General features: G+C 52.7%; 1 protein-coding gene across 5 annotated transcripts in view; it reads left to right on the top strand.

Annotated features, from left to right (window-relative positions):
• The window catches only part of AOPEP (aminopeptidase O (putative)), a 385,199-nt gene extending 362,818 nt beyond the window's left edge, over positions 1 to 22,381 (top strand). For 2 of the 5 annotated variants that reach the window (XM_066368340.1, XM_066368343.1), the window contains 3 exons: positions 15,658 to 15,744; positions 18,468 to 18,612; positions 21,741 to 22,381. In XM_066368340.1, the coding sequence (XP_066224437.1) occupies positions 15,658 to 15,744; positions 18,468 to 18,608 (228 nt within the window). In that variant the 3' untranslated portion in view covers positions 18,609 to 18,612; positions 21,741 to 22,381. Of the gene's footprint in view, positions 1 to 3,620; positions 3,727 to 3,862; positions 3,976 to 15,657; positions 15,745 to 18,467; positions 18,613 to 21,740 lie in introns of those variants that run through there. The other 3 variants (XR_010749226.1, XM_066368341.1, XR_010749227.1) reach the window with 3 other exon arrangements.
• The last annotated feature ends 4,914 nt before the right edge of the window (positions 22,382 to 27,295 follow it).

The raw sequence follows: 27,295 nt of genomic DNA, 5'->3' as shown, positions 1-27,295 counted from the left end.
AGTGTCACAAAACGACCAGAAACTGTAGTTCGCATCACAACTGCTGTTAACTAAGCTAATATCTAGCTAGGATGCTAGAGAAATGAAAAATACAAGTAGGCCCCTAGGCTTACTTAATTTTATCCAAAATATTTTGAATTTCGTGGATTAGTCTGCGGGCTGCACAAAATTGTTCAGCGGGCCGCGAGTTTGAGACCCCTGGTCTAAATGTTGACAAAGTAAGAAACTTGCATCTTTAGATCAGCATTCCGCTCTGTGCAGCAGTCCTGCAGCACAGAGGCTGGGAGGGGCGTACCTGCTCTTCCTGTGACCCACCGCCCTCACCCCTGTCTGTGCCTCTTTCCCCAGATAGTTGTGAAGATGTGCACTTCTGGGTTTGGAGTCACACTGTCCTGATGCTCTCCTTTCTGCACGGCCCCAGACCCAGCTACCGCTCATGTGCATTTTGTCTCTAAAAGTCTTGAGGCTGAAATCGGCATGTGCTGTTTTATCGGTGCTTCTGGCTTTTCTATACCTCCGTCCATACTTTACATACTTTTGTATTAGATTTTTGTACTCGAGTCCATGCCAAGAAGGCAGCAGTCGCCTGTGAGCACTGCCATGTCCTTCATGACTGCACACGAGCATGTGTCTCGCACGCTCTGAAGTGCAGGGCTCACATTTGCCAGAATGCTCAATTTTGTGTACAGTCCTTCCACCCCTCCAGTACCTTTCCTGGACGCCTGTCTGCTCTCTAGCTGCGTGGCGCACCAGGACACCCGAGTCCGGTCTGTCTGGCCCTGGAGCTGTAGAACCAGTGGACTGGGGATGGAGTGAGCTCTGCCTGCAGCGTGCATCAGGCAGGGGCACTGCGGAGCTGCCCTGTCCTGCGGGGAGGGTGGTACCTTAGAGACCCTGCACACTCCTCTGCAGGCAGCATGCGCCCCCTTCCATGGCAATGTTTGCTGGTTCCTGAGAGCAGAGAGAATGCAATTACATTGGATTCACTTTTTTTTTTTTTTTTTTTAGTGAGAGGAAGGGAGGCAGAGACAGGTTCCCACATGCTCCCCGCCCCGCAAGCCCACTAGGGGGTGGTGCTCTGCCCAGCTGGGGCCCTTGCTCTGCTACAACCGGGGCCATTTTTTGGCCTCTGAGGCAGAGCCATCTTCAGTGCCCGGGGCCAACTTGCTGTAATCAAGCCATGGCTGCAAGAGGGGAGGAGAAGAGAGAGGGAGAGAGAGAAAAGAGAGAAGGAAATTATAGGGGGAGGGATGGAGAAGCAGATAGGTGCTTCTCCTGTGTGCCCTGACTGGGAATCAAACCCGGGACATCACACACTGGACCGACACTCTATCACTGAGCCAACCAGCCAGGACCTGGATTCACATTTTTTAAAGACTAGTAAGACGTAACTGTTCATGCACAAACAATGGTATTTTATACGTCAGGGTATGAAATTTAAAGATCAGCTAAACTTGGGAGGTGGCACTGACAATGAGATTTAAGTTGCTTGGTCTGCGTGGTGCTTTGCTGCAATGTTTTATCCATCCACAGTACCCACTACTTAATTCTGTGGGATGACTCTTCCTGGACCTTCAGGTGGTCTGGACTAGCGGCCCTGGTGTCTGGCACAGCAAGGTGACGGGCTAACCGGGGTGTGTGGGACCGCTGTGGGGGAGAGCCTCGGGCTCAGCCGGTGACGCCCTCAGTGGGGTCTGCCCCAGAGCATATCAAGGGAAGGCACAGTGCCCCTTTTGAGCTTGTCAGAGGAGGCCACCCAGGCTCACTTTTCTGCCAACAGTAAAAGTCTTTTGTCAGCAAAGGCCCTGTGTCACCTGTGGCCTTGAACCACATGTCACTATGTTCCATAGACCAGCTGGGCTTGCTCACCTTGGCAGGAACAGAGTCCGGACTGAGCACAGGAAGTCCAGGGCATTTATTTGGGAACCAGCCGCCCAGTGAGCAGCAGCCCCGAGCAGGCCCAGCAGTCAGGACACCAGGTAGTTTCCTCAGGAATAGACTGTGTAGAGCAGCACTGTTTCCTTCCCCGGCTTGACCTGTGGGTGGTTTTTAATAATGTTTTGGAGAAATAACTGATATACCATACAGTTCACCCATATGTTCACAGAGCTTACTGTCACCAGAGTCATTATTGAACATTTTCACCATCCCAAAAGAAGCCCTGCACCCATTAGCTGCCATTTCCATCTCTCCCTGCCCCGCCCCCCGGTTTTAGGCCCCACACTGACCTATCTGCCCAGTACCTTTGCCTGTTCTGGACTTTCATATACATGGAGTCACATATAATGTGTGGCCTTTGTGACTGGCTTCTCTACAGTTAGCATGTACAGTAATCTATGTTATCTATTTACACATTTGTTTATATTCATCAGTTGATGGCCATTTGTTTGTTTCCACTTTGGTGCTATTACCTATAATGCAGCAACGAACACTTTGTGTAAACATTTTTGTGAGGATGTGTTTTCACTTTTCTTGGGTCTGTATCAGGGGTGACATTGCAGGCAGGGTCATATGGTAACTCTGACCTTTGAGGAGCTGCCAGACTTTCCCAAAGGATTTGCACCGTTAACATCCTCCCAGCAGTCTGAGGGTTCCAGCTCACGTCATCCTTGCTAACACTTGTTACTGTCTCTTGTGTTTGCTGTCCTGTTGGGGATGAAGGAAGATGTCATTGTGGTTTTGATTTTCAATTCCCTGATAACATCATGTTGAACATCTTTTCATGTGCTTATTGACTATTTGTACATCTTTGTAGAAATGTCTCATTGGGTCTTTTACTCATTTTAAATTGGTTTATTTGTCTTTTGTATATATTTTAGATATAAGTCCCTTATCAAGTATTTGATTTGGAAAAATATTCTCTCACTTTGTGGGTTGCTGTTTCACTTTCTTTTTTTTTTTTTTTTTTGTATTTTTCTGAAGTTGGAAACGGGGAGGCAGTCAGACAGACTCCTGCATGCGCCCAACTGGGATCCACCCAGCATGCCCACCAGGGGGCGATGCTCTGCCCATCTGGGGCGTCACTCTGTTGCAACCAGAGCCATTCTAGCACCTGAGGCAGAGGCCACAGAGCCATCCCTAGTGCCGAGGCCAACTTTGCTCCAATGGAGCCTTGGCTGCAGGAGGGGAAGAGAGAGGGGGAGGGGTGGAGAAGCAGATGGGCGCTTCTCCTGTGTGCCCTGGCCGGGAATCGAACCCAGGACTCCTGCATGCCAGGTCGATGCTCTACCACTGAGCCAACCAGCCAGGGCCTGTTTCACTTTCTTGATGGTGTTCTATGAAACGCAGAAGTTTAAATTTTGATAAAATCTAATTTATGTAGTTTTCTCTTTTTTGCTTGTGTTTTTGGTATCAAATCTAGTAAGCCATTGCCTGACTCAAGGTCTAGAAGGTTTACACCTGTGTCTTCTCTAAGAATTGTGTAGTTTTAGTCTTACAGTGAAGTCTTGGGATTTATTTTAACATGTTGCCCTCTAGCTCCATTAGGGAAGGATACCAGAAGAAATAGCCATAAAGAAGGGAGGGGAACGGTGGGCTGGACTTTTTCGGACAGCGCATGGTGTAGCTGGAAACTGGTCTTGGGACGCTCTGTCTGGTGACCGTGTCCCTCCCTCCTTCAGGTCTCAGTGCACACGGCTCCTTCTCAGGGCGTCTCCCGACCACGCTCGAGGCCGCCCTACTCCCCTCAGTGCACCGTGACGTCCTAACATGGCATTCATCACCAGTGTAGGTGTCTGCACTTTCCATTACTGAAGTTTTCTTGGACTTTATACTGAACTGGAACCAGCTCTAAGAGGGCCTGTTTTATTTGTTCATAACACCCACTGCTTAATTTTAGCGATGATTCTTTGTGGACCTCCAGGTGTTGGGACTAGCGGCTCTGGTGTCTGTTGCAGCGAGGCCACAGGCTGACCAGGGCGTGTGGGACCACTGCAGGAGAGCCTCGGCCTGACCAGGGCGTGTGGGACCACTGCAGGAGAGCCTCGGCCTGACCAGGGCGTGTGGGACCACTGCAGGAGAGATCCTCCGCCTGGCCGGGCGTGTGGGACCACTGCAGGAGAGCCTCGGCCTGACCAGGGCGTGTGGGACCACTGCAGGAGAGATCCTCCGCCTGGCCGGGCGTGTGGGACCACTGCAGGAGAGCCTCGGCCTGGCCGGGCGTGTGGGACCACTGCAGGAGAGCCTCGGCCTGACCAGGGCGTGTGGGACCACTGCAGGAGAGCCTCGGCCTGACCAGGGCGTGTGGGACCACTGCAGGAGAGCCTCCGCCTGGCCGGGCGTGTGGGACCACTGCAGGAGAGCCTCGGCCTGACCAGGGCGTGTGGGACCACTGCAGGAGAGCCTCGGCCTGACCAGGGCATGTGGGACCACTGCAGGAGAGATCCTCCGCCTGGCCGGGCGTGTGGGACCACTGCAGGAGAGATCCTCCGCCTGGCCGGGCGTGTGGGACCACTGCAGGAGAGCCTCGGCCTGACCAGGGCGTGTGGGACCACTGCAGGAGAGCCTCGGCCTGACCAGGGCGTGTGGGACCACTGCAGGAGAGCCTCCGCCTGGCCGGGCGTGTGGGACCACTGCAGGAGAGCCTCGGCCTGACCAGGGTGTGTGGGACCACTGCAGGAGAGCCTCGGCCTGGCCGGGCGTGTGGGACCACTGCAGGAGAGCCTCGGCCTGGCCAGGGCGTGTGGGACCACTGCAGGAGAGCCTCGGCCTGACCAGGGCGTGTGGGACCACTGCAGGAGAGCCTCGGCCTGGCTGGGCGTGTGGGACCACTGCAGGAGAGCCTCGGCCTGGCCGGGCGCCGCCCTCCACGGGGTCTGCCCCAGAGGAAGCTGAGGGACACCTTCCGAGCGAGTCAGAGGAGGCCACCCAGGCTCACTTTTTGCCAACAGTAAAAGTGGTTTTTCAGCAAAGGCCCTGTGTCACAAAATGAAAAAAGGAGATGGAACATGTTATTCCCTAGTGACTGAATTACATGTGGGGGTGCATTGCTGTTAGTGCCATTTTGACGAGGAAGGAAGGCAGACTGGGCCATATTTCAAGGTAGGCCCAACATGGGCTCCCAAGTTCTGCTTTAATGGAATTAACGTCCATAAGTAAAATAATATCTCCGCAGGAGAAGGAAGCCAGCTTAGTATTTGCCCCCGAGAGTGTGCTGACATGTGTTGTCACTGACCCCTGCCGTCACTCTCTACATGTACATGTGTCAGGTGTGATGCTCCTGACACTGGGGCCCTGTTTCTACCTGCCTGTCACCAGCGCTCACCATGACCGTGCAGGTGAGAGCTCTTGAGGCTGGTAGAGCACGTTAGTGAGAGCACTTGACCGAGAGCCCAGGGCTTCTAATGCTTCCTGTGTTGTCTTAACCCCGGGCCTGGGGATTTATAGACCTGGCTCTGTGACAGCAAATACAGTGATTTTTAATTTCCTTTAGTTAAAAAATAACATTACAATTGCAGTCCTTTGATAATAAGAATCGGGAAGGTGAGAGAGAAAATGAGAAACGCTAGAATCAAAGTACGAATATTGGAAATCTTTATGTGGCAACCATACGGCTGCCTGCTCTTTATCTCTTCAGGGGACTGACCACATGAGACGGGCTGGACGTTACAGACGCCCCTGAACTAAGTGCTTGCTGGAAATGCTGTCTGCTGGGGCGCTGCCTTCCCGCTCGGGGCTGCCGGCGGGCTTCCCTTACCAGCAGTAAACCCACTTTAAAGCAAAGTTAAATCTAATTTAAGGATACAAATTGAAAAAGCAGGTTTGTTTATTGCAGTGTTAGACTTATTAACTCACAAAAGCCCTGAGCCTTGGTCTTTCGGTTTACAGATATAAAATGGAACTCCGAATCAGGTTTAATGGGCTTCCCAGATCATGTTCCCTGGACAGGCTTTTTTTCTCTCTCTCTCTCTCCAACAGTAAATTTTGAAATCAAAAGGACTGAAAAGGGAGTGCTTCCTGTCATAAATAGGATGGGTGGCATTCTTCAAAGCATGTTACAGCTTCCAACTGTGCAGTGTAATTTCAGAGTTGCTGAAAAGCATTCTGAGTTTTTAGAAGTAGTGTGTTCATTCATAGACATGTATCAAGCATGCGCCAGGTGCCAGGCATCGGAAGGCAGCCGAGCCCCTGCTCTCGCCAGGCTTGAGTTTTAGTGTGTTAAGTACGGAACAAGCGCAGGAGGGAAACCGGACGGCCCGAGGGCACTTGGAGCTGGAGAGGCTGTAGGGCACGACTCTGCCGTGGGGACCAGTGGAGACAGGCTGGCACGCTGAACCCTGGGCCGCGGGGGTGAGGTAAAGGGCGTTTACCTGACAGCTAAACACGAGTGTGTTGGATGAGGTGAGACCACAGCAGTGTAACCGCAGACGTCCTGTCCCTTTGGCCTGCTGGCCCCTCCCAGTTTTCTTCTGAAAGCTCTTAACACACTTTGGAACTTTGCGTGACACACTGAGACTTCCTCCTGGCGTCGTTAGAGGATGGAAGGACCAGTGGAGCTGCGGTGTATTCGCAGACGGGAGGGCCCTGCAGTGTTCCCAGGGCAGTGGATGGGCCACACTGAGCGGGGGAGCCGCAGTGAGAAGGGCGCTCCCACGTGACTGCTGCTGTTGTCAGGTCAGCGGAGAGTTTGGCTGAATGGCTAGAATTTCATATTCATTAGGGTTCTCCCTGTGTGTCAAGTTACCTGTTTATAATTCTTGAACATTTAAAAATAAAGCCAGGGGCCTAACCTGTGGTGGCAAAGTGGACAAAGCATTGACCTGGGATGCTGAGGTTGCTGGTTCAAAACCCTGGTTTTGCCTGGTCAAGGCACATATGGGAGTTGATGCTTCCTGCTCCTCCCCCTGGTCTCTATATCTCTTTCCTTCTCTCCCCCTCTCCCCCCTACCCCTCTCTCGCCTTTTCCCCCTCTCCCTCTCTCCCTCTTTCTCTTTTCTCTCTAAAACTGAACAAGTAAAATCTTTAAAAGATATATGAATAAATAAAAATAAAGCAAGGGAAGTGGCTACCTACAGGAGACATAGGTGCCTTCGTAAGCGCCCTGGCTACAGAGTTTGCAGTGACTGAAACAACACATACACACTCATTCTCTCTGACCTGGACTGTCTCGTACACTTCATTGATGGCACAGTGGCTACCAGAACCAAGTTGGAGGTATTAGCTATTAGAAGTTACCAGAACTGATCTGTTGTCCTGTGCCTACAGCAGTGTCTGCGCAGGCTCTGTGGTTCTGTTTCCTCTGCAGGCACTGTCGCCCCTTTGTCAACACTGGCTTCAGACCCCACCTCCCAGAGCCCCGCCTGCAAAGCATCCCCTGGGGAACCGCGTTTCCTGTCTGACCTACAGATTTCAGCCGCTGGGAGAACCCACTTACACTCTTGTCTTTACTCCGTCTTTATACACTGGGTTTTCGGACTGCATTTTTATTAAAAGTTAGAAGAATTATGTTTAAGAGAAGTTTGAAAACCACTTTGGAAAACTAGCTTAGAAATGTTAATAGATAACATTTCTTAGACGTAGTTTTATAGAAAACAACCTAAAATTGAAGTTAGATTGTCGAGTGTTAATAAGTGTGGGATATGGGACATGTAGTGACTCACAGAGGGGTGCCCTGTGGAATGGACAGATGGGAAGTGAACTGGTGTAGGCGTTATTCTTCCTACGGTGTGTTCCTCCGGGTCAGGGTCACCTGCTCACTCCTGTTGCCTTTATCTGTGTGCATTTGTCCTGGGCCTGTAGGCCCGAGGAGTGCTCTGTTACAAAAGGAATGCCAGAGCATGGCTTGTGCAGGAGTTTGCTCCGCAGAGACAGGAATAGGACTTGAAGGCCCCACACTTGAGATGCTCTGGCCTGTTCCTAACAGGCTGGGCTGAAGCTGGCCGGAGCCAGCTCGTAAGGTTCTGTGATGTCATGCTGGCAGGTCTGGGGGTTAAACATGGCTGGCGTACTGCTGTCCGCGCCCTGCTCTGGGGGCCTGGAGCTTAGTCTCCAAGGTAGGACAGGGGTCAGCAGACCGTAGCCAGGCCAGTCCAGCCCACTGCCTGTCGTCATCAGGTTTTATCTGAGGACTGCCATGCCCAGACACGTCGTTTACGTGTTTTGTGGTATAATGGCAAATAGGCAGAAAAACCGGAAATGCTCACTCCAGCTCTTGACAGAAAACAATTTGCTGACCATCACCATTCTAGGATCTAGTAGGAAACTGGCTCTGAACCCATTAAATTGTCTCAGGATGAAGAGAGATCGAGGTGGGCAGTGGAGTTGTCCTTCAGCAGTTTTCCTCTCCTATCCAGGAGAGAACAGTTCATTGGGGGAGGCAGCATGTCCTACTCAAGATTGTGGTTACATTACAGAGATGCCTTTTGGCCACCTCTGAGTCTAAGGTGTACTTTGGGGGCATACAAATGACCCTGTAAGGCAGATGCCACTTTTTAAGGCTCCCTTGGAAATCAGAGGAGCAGGCTTCACTCACCCTGTCTCTGAGCCGGTAGCTCAGCCGGGCCTTCTGGGTAGTGAGAACGACCTTGAAGTGGCGGAAGTCCCCGCGACTGGGCTGGTGCTGGCGCAAGGCTGCACCACCGGTCTTTACAAATAGTTTGGAAAATTCCCAGGCCCCTGGCCCCTGGCGTGCTTCCCAGAAGTGGCATGAGAAGTACCAGCTCCCCAAGGCCTGCAGGGCCCTCCCTGGTGGTGCCCCCACTCTCTCTGCTCTGCTCCTGCTGGACTCTGAGACTCAGCCCAGCCCCTCTGCCCCCTGACCCAGCCCTGCCCTGTCGTACCCTTCCTCCACGGCCCCGCCTTATGCATGTCCAGCCCCCGCCCCCCAGCAAGCAGCACCCAGCTGACAAGCACCTTGCTCCATCATTTCACCAGTTAAGAGACAGTTCTTGTAAGCCTGACCTGTGGTGGCGCAGTGGATAAAGCGTCAACCTGGGACGCTGAGGTCTCTGGGTTTGAAACCCTGGGCTTGCCCGGTCAGGGCACATGTGGGAGTTGATACGTCCTGTTTCTCCTACCCCTTCTCTCTCTCTCTAAAACGAATTTTTAAAAAATAGTTCTTATAAATAATACTTTCAGGGTTTTATAAATTCAATAAATAATGAACTTTAGAATTAGGAAATAAAGCCGAGACGTGCTACTCCTGCTAAATGGGAAGCACTTACTGTGTGGGGGTCCCACGGCAGTCGCGCCGCAGAGAGGTGAGCCCGCGTGGTCAGAGCAGCAGCTGAACCGGCAGGGCTGGTGCGTTCCTCCCCGGGCCTCCAGCCCTGAGGGTCAGGACACACTGAGTCATGATGTCAATTTAGTAGGTCCCCAGCCAGCATCAAAACCAGAAAATAGTGTGTGTGTGTGTGTGTATGTGTGCGCGTGTGCGCATATGTATACATGCTATCTACATGTATAAGTCTATGTATGTTGGTTGCTGTGAGTGTATTTGTAATGAAGGAGCCACCAGCCTATAGTTAGAGGTCTGTGTGTGTCCTGTGAAATCCCTCTTGGATACCATGTGCCTGTAGGTCTCCCAGATGACTGAGGCCTGTTACACAGGCACACCATCCTCCTGGTGGGAGTCCCTGCATGGGTGGGGCACCCCCTCCAGGGGCGGTGCCGTGGGCCTTCCAAGGGCCTTCATTCTCTGTCATCAAGAGGGGGTCTGACTTGAATGGCTTTTGCAAATCCACTCTTCGTTCTCCCCATCCCACCGTCTTTAGACCCTTCCATCTGCACTGAACCTCAAAGAACCAGTTGCATAGTTGGGTACTCATCACCTTTTGTCCGTGGGCGCTTCGGGACCCTGGAAACCTTTAGAAGCCATTCACAGTGGTGTGACTCGGTGCCCCTTTGTTAAACCACGCCTTTGCCTGAAGCTGGCCCCCCACGTCTCTGCTGCCCCTCCAGCAGAACACACCGAAAAGCAGATTTTCAGGCTGGGTTTACTAGACCAGTCCCGCATATTTACATATACGCCCCGTGTGTGCACATCTGTGTACCACAACCTCGCTGTGACGCTGTGGGGAGAATCGGGGACCGGCTTCCCTCTGCACCCTCCTCCCTTACCTGTGGGCCAGCCTCTGTGCTCGTGGTTGGCACATGTTCTGGCACCTTCAGTGCTCTGTGTGCAGTGGGGCCCTCTTCTCTCGGCACTGGATGGCAGGAGGTGGGCCTGCCTGGCTGCCATCTGCCCGCGAGGCTCAGTGAGGAGAAGGGGGCACATCTTGGGGGACCGAGTCTTGCGTGCCCTGTGAGGCCTGTCATGGCACGGCTGGACGGGCTCTGTTCCTCAGTCTGCCTCTCTCTCTCTGCGCTGCCCTGCTCTGTTCTCCCCTTCCTCACTCGTTCTCTTCCCTCCTGGCCTCCGCCCTCTGCTCCTCCATTCCCCTGCCGCTCCCCTTCCCCATCCTCACCCCCATCTCTGTGTGGCCAGACTGGGGCGTGTTGATGGTGCTCGGCTAACATGTTGCTGATGGAGGCCTTTCCGAGTTTACAGTGACTATGAATTTGAGTCATAGTTTAAAAAGTCATTAAATTTTTTCAGCTCTTTTGAGACATAATTGAAGCATAACAAATACGAATATTTAAAGTGTGATTCGATTAGTTTGGACATAGTATGCCTACACGTGTGTAACGTGAACTGAAATGAACAGCCAGGCAGCGTAGAGGCTGTGCAGGTGTGGGTGTGGTCTGCTTTTAATCTTACTGAGGAGGTTAAAGGACAGGGGACCACTACCCCCTGTTAATTAATTTACTGGAAAATTAAGAAGAGTGAATTTTAAGAATGGACAGCTTTCTTGGAAACCTGCTTCTGAATTCTGTGGCTCAGGCTCCTAGCACCGGGACCGGCACTTCTCCCACGGCCAGTGGGGCAGGGACTCGGTGCAGGTATGTGAGGGCCTTTGTTGGAGGGTTGGCGTTTCTCAGTGACCTGGGGGAAGCGGCTGTTCCTCCAGTGCCCACGGCGGAGATACTGCTGAGAGAAATGGCGACAAAAGTCGGTTTGCTGCCAGCCCCTCTCAGGAAGACCCGGTTCCATGTGGTGACAAGTGGCTAATGAAGCAACTTTCAAAGGCAATAAAAACAGTTTAAGGAATAAAAAAATAAGGACTTTCTTTGTCAGAGAAATACTAAGAGAAGTAAAAACCCTGCACAGAAGCAGGAACTATCTTCTGGGCCCTCAGCCTCACATAGCATCTCTGTGGTGTCTTCTAAACATCCTGTCATTAAACATGGAAATGCGTTCAGCTCTTTTGTAATGAAAGGCTTGTTGTTTTTTCTGCTCTTTGTGGGGCGAGGAAGGGGAGCTTGGCCTGTTCTTCTTGGCTGCCGTGTCAGCCTTCAGGGGTCAGGAGACTAGATCTCTTATTAATTGTGACAATAAACTATTTTTCACAGTAAGAGAAGTGGAAACGCTGACTTCATATTGATTGTAAAAGAGCCTCTTTCATTATATTGTCCCCGGACCTTCTTCCTCTCATGTTGGGACCACCTCCGCCTCCCACCCGCCCGTCTGGGGGGTCTTACTGTACTAGAAAATAGGCCCTAATTTATGCTTTGTGATTTCTGTATGTGTAAATAAGGTGGAGAAAAATGAGAGGCTAGAGCAGTGGTAGTCAACCTGGTCCCTACTGCCCACTAGTGGGCGTTCCAGCTTTCACAGTGGGCGGTAGTGGAGCAACCAAAGTATAAATAAAAAGATAGATTTAACTATAGCAAGTTGTTTTATAAAGATTTATTCTGCCAAACTTAGCGAAAATCCGACATAAAGTAGTTGGTAATTAATTATATTATATGCTTTAACTTGCTGTAACTCTGCTTTATAATTTTTATGAAGTAAACTTACTTCCCTACTTTATAAATCACCATTACTATGGAACCGGTGGGTGGCTAGAAAATTTTACTACTAACAGAGATACAAAAGTGGGCAGTAAGTATAAAAAGGTTGACTATCCCTGGGCTAGACCCTCCATTATCAAAATCAGGTTTAGAAAATGAATTTGTCCCCAAGTTTTAGAATGAGAACCAGTAGCCATTGTCAGACAGGATGTGATCAGGTTGTACAAATCTTAAGGTGTTCAAATGTTTTGAAGCTGGTAAAGTTGGTTGGCACCCTGTGCATAACCCCACTAAAATCTGGTGCAGTTGAGAGGGAGGTTGTTCCCCAAGGGCCCAGAGCGGTTGCAGAGCCATGTCCTGGGTCTCCTGACTGTCCTCCCCATGCGGTGGCCCTGGGGAGTTGGCCTCCATCTTCAGACGCTCAGGAACAGAAGACACTGCTGGTGCACAGACAGGGCTAGTGGCGCCTGAGGCATTTGGATGACCTTGAGGGGGCAAAGCACCCATGTGTGTGGCCTTTGGACCTGACCAGCATTGAATGAGTAGCGGTCCAGTTGTTTTGATGGTGTGGTGTGAGTACCTGGCTTTGCTGAGCTCTGTTCACTTGTTCTTTCTACTCAGAATATCTCAGGGGCTGCCCTTTCCCTCTTACGGTCTGTCGTGAATTTCTATTGGTTGTATAGGAAAGAACATTTTATTGAAGATGGAAATGTTTCCAAGACCCGTCCAGGCTGAGGAGCTTCCCTTTGTTGTGACGGTCTGGGACTGTTCGCTCATTTCCGTGCACCTCTGAAATTCTGTCATGGATGTAAAAGTTCGTTTGCTGTCCTGTCCTTACACGTTCAGAGGGCCTGGCTGCCCACAAGCCAAGGGCAGCGTCACCAGCGTCCCCGAATTAACACCCTGTCTGGGAGCATGCTGTAGCTTCCAGGAAAGGTTCTTTCCAAGGGATTTGTGTCTTTTCTTCATTCCTATTGTTTGCATATAAATCTATTCACAGTGGATTAAAGGAGAGATCTGGCCAGGTTGATGGGTAATGATGTAATTTACGGTGGCTCCAGCCAAAATGTTGGAATTGCTTATATTTTACTGTTGCCACAAATGGATTCCTTTAAAGGGTCTCCTTCTTTCAAAGGCAAGAAAAACAAAGTGATGGAAGGAGGTTTTCTGAAATGCACATAATCACTTCCATGTATGGCTAGTGTTATTTATACCAATAATAGTATAAAATGGTGCCCTGCAAGCTGGGTGTGAGAGAGAGACTGATGCAGCTGAGAGTGGCCTGGAACTGGGCTTTGAGAACCAAACTCAGAATTCCCATGAGAAGAGTGTGCCTCAAGTGCAAAGATTATGGGGGATTGGCCTCCATCAGAAGGGGCAGGCAGTGCTGGGTCAGACTTCTGTGTTGATTGCGCAGATTGGGGGTTGGGTGCCGCCCCTGGCAGATTCTTGCTGATAGGCCGTTAGTAATGTGTGTCTGCACTAAACAGCATCCACATTTAGCTTGTCTCTTCAGCGTGTTGTGCAGACCTGCAGCAGGCGCTCTGTGCATGGAGGTGGTCTTCCTGTCCCCCCGCAGCGCCCCACACTCCCCAGAGGGCGCGCTCTGCCTCTCCTCTGGGACTGGAGAGCTGTGTCTGCCGTCCTGTAGTCATTGCTGCGATCAGCAGCATTGAGCCTTGCTGATGGCTAGCACAGGACATGAAGGAGCTGTGTTTCTGGGCAGAGCCCTAGCACTCGGGGTGTGTGGTTAATTTCCTAGTTGCATTTAGTTTATCTGTTATCTTGAAAAATTGTCTTTAAAAGCATCAAAGCACCTAACTTAAACTTACACTTTCCTCCACTAAAGTTGACTAATAGTCATCCTAATGAGGAACATGATTCTTTTCAAAAAAATAAAATGCAACTTGGCCCTGGCTGGTTGGTTCAGTGGATAGAGCATTGGCCCAGCTTCTGGCCGTACCAGGTTTGATTCTCAGGGCACACAAGAGATTAAACCATCTGCTCTCCACCCCTTCCCCGCCCCTCTGTCTCTCTCTTTTTTTTTTTTTTTTTTTTTTTTTCATTTTTCTGAAGCTGGAAACAGGGAGAGACAGTCTGACAGACTCCCGCATGCGCCTGACCGGGATCCACCCGGCACGCCCACCAGGGGCGACGCTCTGCCCACCAGGGGGCGATGCTCTGCCCATCCTGGGGGTCGCCATGTTGCGACCAGAGCCACTCTAGCGCCTGAGGCAGAGGCCACAGAGCCATCCCCAGCGCCCGGGCCATCTTTGCTCCAATGGAGCCTCGGCTGCGGGAGGGGAAGAGAGAGACAGAGAGGAAAGCGCGGCGGAGGGGTGGAGAAGCAAATGGGCACTTCTCCTGTGTGCCCTGGCCGGGAATCGAACCCGGGTCCTCCGCACGCTAGGCCGAAGCTCTACCGCTGAGCCAACCGGCCAGGGCTCTCTTCCCCTCTCTCGGGCTTGGTTGGTCTGAGCAGCAGCTCCAGATGCAGGTTGCTGGGTGGATCCCGGTTGGGGTGCATGTGGATGTCTATCTCCCCTCCTCTCACTTAAATAATAACAAAAATAAAATGAAATTTAAAACTGAAAGTGTCTACAACATGAATATCCTTCAGAGAGTACAGTAGTGTCCCATCATCTGTGGATTCAGTTATGGCCAACTGCACTCTGCAGATATTAAAAGGGGAACTCCAGAAATGAACAGTTCTTAATTTCCTTGTTTTTGTTTTTTTTTTTCATTTCTGAAGCTGGAAACGGGGAGAGACAGTCAGACAGACTCCCGCATGCGCCCGACCGGGATCCACCCGGCACGCCCACCAGGGGCGATGCTCTGCCCACCAAGGGGCGATGCTCTGCCCATCCTGGGCGTCGCCATATTGCGACCAGAGCCACTCTAGCACCTGAGGCAGAGGCCAAGGAGCCATCCCCAGCGCCCGGGCCATCTTTGCTCCAATGGAGCCTTGGCTGCGGGAGGGGAAGAGAGAGACAGAGAGGAAAGCGCGGCGGAGGGGTGGAGAAGCAAATGGGCGCTTCTCCTGTGTGCCCTGGCCGGGAATCGAACCCGGGTCCTCCGCACGCTAGGCCGACGCTCTACCGCTGAGCCAACCGGCCAGGGCCCAGAAATGAACAGTTCTTAAGTTTTAAATTGTGTGCCATTCTGTGTAGCATGACGAAGTTTCAGCATCTCGCTGTGTCCCACCCCGGGCGTGACTCGTTCCTTGTCCGGCGTCTACACAGTGCCTCCACGATGGCGCACGCGCCTGCCTATTAGTCGTCAGTCTGAGTTGTTTCCGTGCCGCATCGCTTGTGTTCACATCACCCTTGTTTCACTTCACAGCGGCCCCAAAGGGCAAGAGTTAGGATGCTGACAGTCGGACGTGTCAGAGAGAAGCCAGAAAGTTCTTTAATGAAAGAATGAAAGTTCTCAAGTTAATAAGGAAAGAAAAAAAATCATTAGCTGAGGTCCTAAGATCTGGTGAGAACGAATCTTCTATCTGTATGAAGGAGGAGAGAGAAATTCATGACAGTTTTGCCTTCATACCTCAAAGTATTGTACAAAAGTGGCCATGTGGTAGGTAGGTGCTTAGGTACGGTGGGAAAGGCATTAACCCTGATCACAGGTCTGCATGTGCAGGAGGAAACATGGTACATATAGGGTTCGCTATTATCCAAGTTTTCCGGCATCCACAGTGGTCTTGGAACACGTCCCCTGAGGATGAGAGCGGATTCTGTAACTTTAACCTGGAAGGCTCTCAGTCGTCACGTTCGTTAGGGTAAGAAACACCTACCAGCTTGTTCACTGGATTTTGTCTCGTTTGTTAAGGTTCGCCATCGGTGGTGTGAACTCATTGTGAAGCACAAATACACAAGAGCATACAAAACTGTGGAGAAATTCCTTCTGGAGGATCAAGTAAGTTTCACTTTTCAGCATTTTTCAGCAGGTGGGAATTCTGTGGAGGCTGTCCTGTCCCCTGTCTGGTGCACTTAGTGCAGGGGCCCAAATATACCAAATATGGAAACATTTTCCAGCAACTTTGAAGAAGTTGGTAGGAGCTTTCCTACCACACACTTTTTTTTTGTGAGAGAGACAGAGAGGGACAGATAAGGACAGACAGGAAAGGAGAGAGATGCATCAATTTTTCATTGCAGCATCTTAGTTCAGTGATTGCTCTCTCACATGTGCCTTGACTGTGGGGCTACAGCAGATCGAGTGACCCCCTTGTTCAAGCCAGCGACCTTGGGCTCAAGCTGGTGAGCCTTGCTCAAACCAGATGAGCCCGCACTCAAGCTGGTGACCTTGGGGTTTCGAACCTGGTTTTTCGCATCCCAGTCCAAAGTTCTATCCACTGTGCCACCACCTGGTCAGGCTCCTACCACACTCTTGAGGGGGGTTTCTCTCTTGTGTACCTTTAATGCAGGGGAGGTCAACCTTTTTATACCTACCACCCACTTTTGTATCTCTGTTAGTAAAATTTTCTAAACGCCCACTGGTTCCACAGTAATGGTGATTTATAAAGTAGGGAAGTAAGTTTACTTTATAAAATTTATAAAGCAGAGTTACAGCAAGTTAAAGCATATAATAATAGTTACTTATCAAGTACTTTATGTCGGATTTTTGCTAAGTTTGGCAGAATAAATCTTTTTTTTTTTTTTTTTTTGTATTTTTCTGAAGCTGGAAACAGGGAGAGACAGTCAGACAGACTCCCGCATGTGCCCGACCGGGATCCACCCGGCACGCCCACCAGGGGACGATGCTCTGCCCCTCCGGGGCATCGTTCTGTTGCGACCAGAGCCACTCTAGCGCCTGGGGCAGAGGCCAAGGAGCCATCCCCAGCGCCCGGGCCATCTTTGCTCCAATGGAGCCTCGCTGTGGGAGGGGAAGAGAGAGACGGAGAGGAAGGAGATGGGGAGGGGTGGAGAAGCAGATGGGCGCTTCTGTGTGCCCTGGCCGGGAATCGAACCCGGGACTTCTGCACGCCAGGCTGACGCTCTACCACTGAGCCAACCGGCCAGGGCCCAGAATAAATCTTTATAAAACAACTTACTTATAGTTAAATCTATCTTTTTATTTATACTTTGGTTGCTCCGCTACCGCCCACCATGAAAGCTGGAACTCCCACTAGTGGGTGGTAGGGACCAGGTTGACTATCACTGCTTTAAAGCATTGAACCATCTTCCTGGAGGCACCTGGCTGTGCCTGTCAACATTACCAAGTGAGGCCTGTGTGGACCTCACAGTGCTGCCTAGCCTTGGTCGGGGTTGTGGCTTAGTGATGTCGGGGTGGGCGTCATTGTCTTCACTGGCCCTAATGTAAAATGTATGAGGGTTAGCCCAGAGCCCCGACTGGCTGGAGTGGTCTGGTCTGTGTCCGCACCTGCCTCACCAGGTCACACCCCTGTGCTGAACTTTCCTCCCTGGTCACCAGGAGAAGGGGTCATCTTCCAGGAAGCCCGCAGAAAGCATGTGTGCATGACCTTGCCCCTCTGCCCGTCCACACTTGTGACGGCGAGGCTGTCCGTGGCGGCCCGTGTGCCGTGGGCCTGGCCGCTGTGCGCGGGCTTCCTCCGGGCTCTGTGGACTGGCAGGACGGAGCCATGCTTCAGTTGGGTGGAGAGTGGGGGGAGGGTGAACAAAAGGACTTTTGAGAGGGCCCGAGTGTGGGGGGTTGCCAGCCAGGGAGGGCTTGTGATTCCCACAGAGAAAAATGCATGACTTTGTATAAGCAGAAATGTCACATTTGCACAGTTGAGCAGGAGGTGTTTGGAAACACGGGGGTGGGGGGAGGATAAGGGGGACAGAATGCAAGAGAAACTTAAGGTCTATTCTGAAAACCAAAATTAACTGCAGTATACTTAGAACCATGATCTTTGCCAAATAAGGATTACCATATCTCAGCCTTTTCAGGAAAGAATTTCTGAGCCTGTGACTAGACCCTGGCTCTGTCTTGTGCTGTCTGTGAGATCCTCCCTTCAGTTTGTTCCAGCAAATGTAAGCCGTGGCACAGCTAAGCTTCGAGCAGGAGAGAAGGCAGAAGCCGTGGGTCCTAGGTCTTCCAGACATAACGGCTGTTTTTTAGAGCCGTAGGGAAGATGCAGATGTGAGTCTTTGCAGCTTTGTGTCTGAAACAGAAGAGCCAGTGTTTCTGCCACGAGCGACCGCGGTCAGGCTGGGCTGGAGCAACCGACTCTTTTCCCGAGTGGCTGCCCCGGTCCGGCCATAGACCTTGCCCCCCAGCAGTGCCCTGGGGCGCCCTTTCCTGGGAGGAAGGCCTGCGTGTCTGTGATAGACACACAGCTCCTTGGGGTCCCATGGCGTGGTTGTTAGGGGACCCTCCTTGTCTCTGCCCAGAGCACTCCTGACAGCCGTCACTAGAGAAGTGCTCCCTCTGTCATCACTTTCTCATCAGTTGAGATACCAAGGTTCTGTTGACAGAACTGAGAACAGAGAATGCCTTGGAGTTTCAATGAAAAGAAACAGGAGGGACGGAAAACTGCAGGTTCCGCAAGTGCAGCTGTTCAGGTGTCTTGTCTCCTCTGGGCCTTCGTAATTTCTGGACCAGCGAGTTCGTGTGAATCCAGTACAGACCGCAGTGTGGACGCACAGCTCTCTCACGCCCTCTGCCCCGCCCCGCAGGCCATGGGCGTGTACCTGTACGGGGAGCTGATGCTGAGCGAGGACGCCCGGCGGCAGCAGCTGGCCCGCAACTGCTTCGCGCTGACCAGGGAGCTGATGGATCGGAGCTCAGCCCAGGTGGTGGCCGAGATGTTATTTTAAAGAGGTAATTCTCTCCCATTGCTTCCCCGTTCTTCCTCTCTAACCAGATTCCTCTTAGAGCCAAATAAACGGACAGCCACACGGTGAGCTGAGTGCGTCCGCTGCCCCCGTCCACTGCTCCAGGGTGGAGGGCAGGGTGCCTGGGGCGGCACCAGGCCGAGCCCCGGTGACAGCGTGTCTGCCGGGTGCCCACCAGAAAGCAGAGGCCGTCCCCCCGGGCAGCACGGCGCTCCTTGGCACAGTTCTGCTTGTAGGGGCAGAGGTTGGGAGGAGGAGGAGCCCGTGCTGAGAGGGGTGAGGAGGTGGCCTGGGAAGCCCAGCGGAAGCGCCAGCCCCCGGTCTCCTGTGCAGGCCATCACGGCAGTTTGTACCGGTTCACCCCACTCCTGGGCTGCGTGGCAACTTAAGGTTGCTTAGTTGTCCCCACATGACCCGAGAGGCTGGCAGGAGGTCCTCCCGCCAAAGTGCGCCGCTTCCTGACAGCATGTTCTTGGCTGGCTCGTTGTTGACCTGGTGCTGGAGCAGACGCCTGCCCTGGTTTGCGTTGGAGTGGGAGTGCTGAATTATTTAAATTGCTTTTTCTGTTAATTGCACTTGGGATTGACCTGCCAGATTTTCATCCTAGCAGTTAGGTTTTAAATGTAGGTTTCTGCATTTTTAAAGTAATTTAGCAATGGTATGTAAAGTTTGAAAGTAGAACTGTGGGATTATAATTGTGTTGTTTTTCTCTAACAATCATTTCTGTGTCTTCTCAGGGTTTTTTTCAAGGTTTTTTTACATGTTATAATAGGGTATGTCTAATTTTGTATCTCTCCTTAAACATAACATCACGTTTCAACGATTTTTCATATTATATAGCTTCTCTATAAATACAATTTTAATAGATATTTAATATTTTATGTTGGTCTTCTTAACCCATTGTTGAACATTTTGTTTGGTCTGTTTTATAAAACCCTTTCTGTCTAATATGTTTAAGTATCTTATTGGAAAGAACTCTAATACTGAGGAGGGAAAAGTTTTTCTGAAGTGTGATCTTACTTTCCCAAAAAAGCCAAGGAGCCATGTTTGCCAGGAAAAGACACCAGAGGGGACAGTGGCAGCAATCGGCCCTTTTGTGGTGAGACAGTTGTGCCTGGACGTCCCCCTGGGCGCTCCTGGGCTGCCCTGGGCTCCATCGCACACGCCAGTCTAAACACAGAGCGGGAGCATAGCTGTCTTGTTGCCAACCTCATATAGCAGTCAGTGTAAATCCTATTCTCTATAGATGCTCCGTTTCTTGGAGAGTTTGTGCTCCTTGTGTGTGAAGCTCCGCTGGGAAGACAGTCCTTCCTCATCCCGTGCTCTGAGCTGTGGGAGCCACAGTGGCCTCCCAGCTTGCCGACTTTTCCATGTGCAGTTTCTGCCTCAAGCAGGCGAAGGAGTGGCCCCGGTGACAAGTCTGCTTTCTCGCCTCCTCTCTCAAGTGGTCCTCCCTGTCCCTTCCAGATGAACTGGCGGCTCACATGCCTGCTCCCTGCCCCACTTGCTCAGTTAAGATCAGTGATTTGCACTTTCCAGCAATTGGAGACCCTTGCCAGCCTGAGAGGGGCCCCTCCAGACGTCCGGGACCACTTAGAATCTGTGCCCCAAGGTTCAAGGCAAGGACAGCCCCCTTCCTCACTCTGCCCCAGAGCTAGGTGGTGCGTTTTTCACGTCATGTTCCAAAACTGCACTGGCGTTTGTGTGGTCATCTCTGAGTCCTTTAGACTAAAGTTATCCCTCTGGGACATCAAGTAAATGCACAATAAACAAAACCCAGTCAGTAGCATAGCAGGCCTGGAGGTGATGTCGTTGCCTCATGTCCAAGGACCTGGTGTGTGCGGTGAGGGCTGTGAGCACACAGGCACGGTGGCTTCAGAGTGCTCTGGCTGCTTGGGTTCCTGGCATGCTGATTTGTGAGTTAAGATTAAAATCACATTGCCAGGGATTACCACGCAGCCATGACCTTGGCTGCTCTCCAGACGCCATAGTCACTCTCTCCCTGCAGTTTGGAGAATGGACCCATCTTGTAGCTCCTCTCGGGAAACAGAAGAAGCCAGCAGCCGCGGAAGACGCTCGCCAGCCTTGCGTGTGCCCAGCTGAAGACCTCTCTGACGAGGTGCAGAGCTTAGCTGATTGGTGAACAGTGACTGGTTTCCGCTTTGTTCACAGTGGCTAAGTTCTGCACCTGAAGAGAAGGTGAGATGGGGACAATTAAGTTGGAGCCGCTGGGGCGGAGGCCATGCTGAGCGGTCAGTTCTGTGCCGAGCTTGATTCTGGAAGAGAGACCTGCTCGGCCCCAAGGAAGCACTTTCTCCTGTCACCAATGCAAGGAACCCACCAAAAGTCTGCAGAACTATCACTTCACTAATTAGACATCGCTCTGAAAGGTCAAATGTATTGAAAGCTGCAGAAATTATTCTTATGAAAAACTAAAGCCAAATGCATTGTAAAACCGTCTCTGTGGTTGATCACGGGTGAGTCGGGCGGGTGCGTTCACAGGAGACCCTGTGCACCGTGACTGTCTTGTATTTGCAGCCTAGGTCTGTCCTGCAGCCCCACGGCGCCACCGCTCCCAGCCGAGGCACTGCTTCTTCGGGCTGTTGATTGGACCCGCCCTCCGGTGCCTACTGAGCTGATATCAGTTCTCATTTTACACACTGGCTCAGTTCAGCAGGAACAGGAGTCGAGCCCTCGAGCGAAAAGCCTTCCTGTCTGTAAGTGCCCAGAGTGCAGGAGCTCACCAAGGACGGCCCAGACCCAGCGGCGGCGCCCACCTGAGTGTGGTCCTGTGTGGGTGCGGTAGGTCGTCCAGTGCTGGCAGGGGAGTGCGGACGACGCCCAGCACGTGGTGTAGGAGTACCCACGTCTGTCGGGGGAGCTGGGACTGGAAGCGGTCGGAACTGAATGCGGGTCGAAGTGGGCTCCGGGTCTTTTGTGCCGTGACAGCCCTGAATGAGCAGGGTGAGGGCCATGGTTGCGCTGCGGGTCGTGGCCGGGGTCTCACCTGCCCTCCGCTCAGTGGCCGCTCCACTGTGGAGCGGAGGCACACAAAGGGGCCTCTGCAGGAACCGCTGGGTGGGGCCCTAAACCTGACCGCTGTTTTCTTTGCAGGAAAGATCACTGATTCCTCTTCATAATCTCCTCGGGCCCTGGTGGGACCAGGACGCTCTGACCCTGGATGTGAGAGGAGGGGGTACAGCGCTGCTGGGCCACCAGCCCTCGCCACCCCCAGGATCCCACGCCTCCCTCTGCTCTTCCCAGAGCTGTTCTCAGAACACAGGTGGCCGGCGATTCCCATCCACGCCTCCGCGGGCCTGTCGCGAGTTCTGCCAATGTCGCCTTTCTTTCCCACAAATGCTGAATGTTAAAAACGGTGTGGGGGAGGGGACTGAGCTTCCCAATACCGCCCTGACGGGGCCTCCTCAGCACAGGAACCTGCGCTGGGTCTGTGTTTAAGGCAGTTCATTCACACAAATAAATGACTAAAGATAACTGCTACATGCCAAAAATCTGCTGAACATTTTATATCTGTGCCCTCAGCGTGTGGCTGCGTTGGGTGTTTCTGTAATTCCAGAAAGTCAGTTTCTATGCTGGGAACCGTGAACACCATTTGATGGTCACCTCTGTGTCATTCCAGAAAGATTCTGCAGAACTATTTTGATTGACATTTAGATTTTCCCAAAATTATAGTACCTTTTGGTAAAAGTACAGGGTAAGAATCTAAGATGTGCAAATAAAATGTAATGGATTAATATCTTTGTATTTGTTTGCTCCTGAATTTAGTACTATCTTCTATTAATTTTGAGAGAGAAAGGGAGAGATGAGAATCATCAACCCATAGTTGTGACACTTTAGTTCATTGATTTAAACCTTGGGGTTTTGAACCTGGGTCCTCAGCATCCTAGGTCAGTGCTCTATCCACTGTGCCACCACCTGTCGGCTGATACTGTCTTATAAAAAGGCTGAGGGCAGCCTGTGACATTCCTGTGACCTTCCTGCTCCTCATGAGGCTCAAGCCGCCCCATGAGATCTGCCAGTGTCGCCTTTCTTTCCCACAAATGCTGGATGTTAAGAAGGGTGTGGGGGAGGGGACTGAGCTTCCCAGTACCGCCCAAAGGGCAGGATGGCTGGAAACACCACAGGAAGCCGTGGCAGTTGGTGCTGGCACGGGGTGTGAGGGGCTGGGCAGGGCCAGAGTGAACTCCACAGCGCCCGCAGCTGGGCCGCCTGCCTTGGCGCCAGCCTGTGGGTGAAGTGGGGCTTCAGCACGTCCCTTCACTGAGGCTCTGGGTCCTCCCGCGTCAGCAGCACCTGCCCTGGAAGGGCCTGCTCTGCTGTGTGTGGGCTCTGCTTGTGACTGTGTGCCGTTGACTATACTGATGGAAGAGTCAAATTTGATTTTTAAATTTGAAGGCATACAGGAAAGCTGGTTTCTGCGAAGACGAATGAAGGAAGCTTTCCCTTTGGTTGGTGTGTGTTTGGCCCTGTGAGGTGGAGCAGGGAGACGGCCCCGCACCCCCGCTGCCTCGTGCAGAAGATGCTCACACGCCTGATGCCTGACGGGCTGTGGCACCCTCGGGCCCAGCGGTGTGCTTTTGACCTTGTTTTTCTAGAAAGTTAAATCCACATTATTTCACCTTTAGAAACCGCTGAGGCTGAGCCAGACCACCACATGTGTGGGATTTTGCACAAAGATGACTGGTCCTCTTCGGTGGCCACTGGTTCTTAGCACTGATCATGGCCAGCGGGCAACGGACAGTCATAGAAGCCATCAGAACCCAGGGCCGGGTCTCGGCCGATCCTGTGGGTCGTCACCTTTGCAGCTGCAGAAGCGGGCACACGTGCTAGGTGCTCCGGTGGGGGTGGGGGTGAGCCTGCCGCCCTGGGACCGCCTGGCTGCACTCTAGCTGCACCCGTTACCACTTCATCCGGGTTTCTTTGGACTGGGCAGGCTTTCCCAGCCGGCCCCTCCTGCACCTGCTGAGGCTGCCGAGGGCCTGCTGGAGAGGATCCTGTGGCTGGGACCTGGAGGAGGCCACTGGCATCTGGCATGGCCGCCAGCCAATAAGGAGAGATCTAAGGCTAGGACGTTATTGTAAAAGTAATGGAAGGTTCTCATTGGTAGCTGGTGGACCACCTGGGGATCTGAGTTAGGAACTGGCTGTGCCCTACCAGGTGTTTCTCAGCACGACCGTGCCAGGTGGGAGTGTTTGCAGGGGACCCAGGGTCTCCAGGGACGATGAGGGGCTGTCTCCACCTGGGATATGGTGTGCCAGTGAAGGGGAAGCCTGCCCTTCCCAGACCGATTTCATTCTCTCCCCAAGCTCATAGGCTGGATATAGATGTGGGTCTACGGGCCGGGACTTGCCCCATTCCAGTCCCTCTGAGGGTGTGGGCCTCTCATCCCTTGTCACCAGCCAGAGATTTGAGAAGCCCAAGTCCTGATCCAGTCAGCTGTCAGGATGGGCCTGCGCAAGGATTGGGCCAGGTGACACCTGCTTTGGAAGGCACGGGACTTAAACTTCCCTCTGCTGCACCTAGTCACCATGGTGAGGGCACAGCGATCTGTCCGAAGGGGGGTCTGGTATCCTTACTCTCCCCACTATGAAGGCGCTTGTAGTCTCTGGTCCCCGATCCTGCCTGAGCAGCTGTGAAGGTGTGAACTGCCCTCCAGGCTGTGGGAAATACAGTGACGGGAGCAACCCTGTTCCCAGCAAGGTGATGCTTCCACTGAGCAGAGAGACCAGGACCCAGAAGGGTTCCACAGTCCACCACTGCCCCCCCCCGCCCCCGTCTAGTAAAGACAAACCCAGGCAGCCCCTACAGCTTCCCTTAAGCTATGACTCGGGGGTCCCCAAACTTTTTACACGGGGCCAGTTCACTGTCCCTCAGACTGTTGGAGGGCCGGACTATAAAAAAAAAACTATGAACAAATCCCTATGCACACTGCACATATCTTATTTTAAAGTAAAAAAACAAAACGGGAACAAATACAATATTGAAAATAAAGAACAAGTAAATTTAAATCAACAAACTGACCAGTATTTCAATGGGAACTATGCTCCTCACTGACCACCAATGAAAGAGGTGCCCCTTCCGGAAGTGCGGCAGGGGCTGGATAAATGGCCTCAGGGGGCTGCAGTTTGGGGACGCCCGCTATGTGAACTTGACCCTGACAGTGTCGGCATTGACCACGGGCAGGAACTGGTCATCCGGCAGGGCCTGCTGTGGGGCCGGCCCAAGAATAGAAATCACACGTGAGATAACACCTGTTCCCTGTAACACGCCCCAGGCCCTCAGCCCCTCAGGGACAGGGTATGCGTACAGGGCAGGTGGCAGCCCGGAGCCAGGCACTCGGCACAGACCAGCAGTGTTTGAAGTTGGGTTTCGCTGGCTGGCTGCAAGGGCGGGAAGAGGCAGTCCTTTGCTCTGAGTTAATTGATTAATTGCCAAGCAGCTGTCCTGTGAGAATAAAGGTCTCCACCCCCTTCCCCCAGAAAGCAAGTTCCACCGACCCTTCTAGGAGCAGGTCAGGTCGGCCAGACTCAGCCAGCAAGCCGGGCACCTGTGGTTGGACCCCAGAGGGCCTCCAATGTCACCCAGGTGCCCCACGCCTGGAGGGAAGTGGCTGTGACCCCCTGGTCTGACCCGGGCAGTCCCCCCATTCCTGCATGGGGTTGGGCTGAGGGGCTGTTTTGGAAAAGGGGCGCCGGGCTCTAGACCCACGGCTTTGGGCAGTGGTCAGGGCAGGAGAGGCCGGCGCTCTGGCTGGACCAAGACAGGAAGTGGGGATGGGGAAGAGACGGGGAAGAAAGTTTTGAAGCATTTATGCTTATTGGGATTTCAAATCAAAGCATTGATTGAAATAATAGTCTCCATCCCCAAATAGGGTACTGGGATGTCACATTACCGCCCAAATGTAGGGGCAAGATGTAAGCACATCCTTTACCCAAAGCCAGCCCCTCAGGCACCAGCAGAGCCCTCGCTGGGCTTAGATGTCCCCTGACCCTCTTGGACACTCAATAAAGCCTGAGGCTGGGGTGGGGCCAGGATGTCCGCTCACCCACCCCACCAGCTGCCTTTCTGAGGGGAACTATTGACACACACAGCTCAGCCCACCAGTTGACTACAAAGGAGTGACTTATCATCCAAAGCCAGTGTTTCGGCGTTCTCCGTTCTCGTTCTCCGACTGGGTGGGGATGAGGAATATGAGAAGACTGCTCAGCACTTCAGCGAGGCATACCCTGGGAAACCCTGGGGGTCCCAGGCCAGTGGCCTCTGCTGGCAGGCCTCCCCGGGTGGCATGGCCTGGCACACCTCATTCCTCAGAAGTCGAGGAAGGGGTGCTGCCCCTGGTACTTTATCGGCAAGTGACTCTGGGGTGAGACAGTCCCCTGGAGCACCCTCTCCCAGGGCACCTGGAGCTGGATGACTTCCAGGAGCAGAGAGGGGGGCCCTTGCGCAGGGGCACCCCACGCACAGGCACCTGGCGGTGGCACCCACGCCTGGACTTCCTCGAGGAGGTCCTGGGCCTGGGCCTCGGAGCCTGAGGGACGTGGAAGTGTGAGGGGTTGCCTATCCCTCCCAGGGACAATGCCCAGAGGCCAAGCTCAGTGGAGAGGGTGCGAATTCTTACACTCCCAGGCCACTATCCTGAAGACAAGAACCTCGGGCCCTGAGGGTTCAGGGTAGAAGGGAAGAGGGACCTCCGGCTGCTATTAAAGATCTAGGTTTTATAGCTCTTTGCCCACCTCTTGGTGCTGTCTAGGAGATGGATCTGCTAAGAAGGCATTGCTGTTGCAGTCCTTTGAGGAATGCGTGTGAAGAAAGACAGAAAAGGCCACGAGTTGGGGGGTGAAAGAAGCTATCATAAAACTACAAAGTTTCCCAGGACAGTACGGCCTCTGAGAGCCTGCACCTAGGGTGGGTGGGCATGTGGATGCTGAGATCAGCAGAGTCCAACCCAGCCCTCAGGGGAGGCCCAGCTGAAGGACCCCCAAAAAGCCGCGTGCGTGTGTGTGTGTGTGTGTGTGCGCGCGCGCGCACCTGCGCGCACTCATGCAGCAATGCAGAGTGCAGGAAAGCAGATAAAGACCTCTGACTACACGGTTCCATTTCCAGACAGCTCACATCAAACTAATCTGGTCCCTGCCAGGTGTCTTTTGAGATGAAAAAAATTTAGGAGTTTGGCTTCTCAGGACTGGGATGAGAGACAGGAAAACTGCTCCAAAGACTTGTCCTCAGTCCTTCACCCCTCCCCGGCCTGGGCTCACCCAACCAGTGCATCACGGCTGAGGGTGGGTGACACGGGGATTCTGCAGGGTGCCCCCCTGGAGGAGTCTTGCTGCCAAGGGCCCAGGCAGCCGCTCTGTGGCTCTGTCTGGGAAGCAGCGCCGGTCACTTCCCTCAGCCCAGGAGGTGTTCCTGCCTGGGCGTGGGGCAGGGGCGTGGGAGGTGCTACAGTTGCCCCGAGACCCCAGTTCTGAAAAAGTTCTTTTCCACTGATAGTCCTCCCTTGTCACCCGAGGTCTGGCTGAACAGGCCTTGGGGGCAGTGGTCCATGGCCTGAGGCTGGAGAGGACAGTCTCGGCCAGATCTGAGAGGCAGGGGACAGGGAGCTGTCTTGGGTTAAGACCCCATTTCTTCACCCACTGCCAGATTTCCAG

The sequence above is a fragment of the Saccopteryx leptura genome, chromosome 2 (genome assembly GCF_036850995.1).
Source record: "Saccopteryx leptura isolate mSacLep1 chromosome 2, mSacLep1_pri_phased_curated, whole genome shotgun sequence".
Classification (NCBI taxonomy): Eukaryota; Metazoa; Chordata; class Mammalia; order Chiroptera; family Emballonuridae; genus Saccopteryx; species Saccopteryx leptura.
Note: the sequence above shows the minus strand (reverse complement) of the source record. Positions and strands in the feature narration are given on the sequence as shown.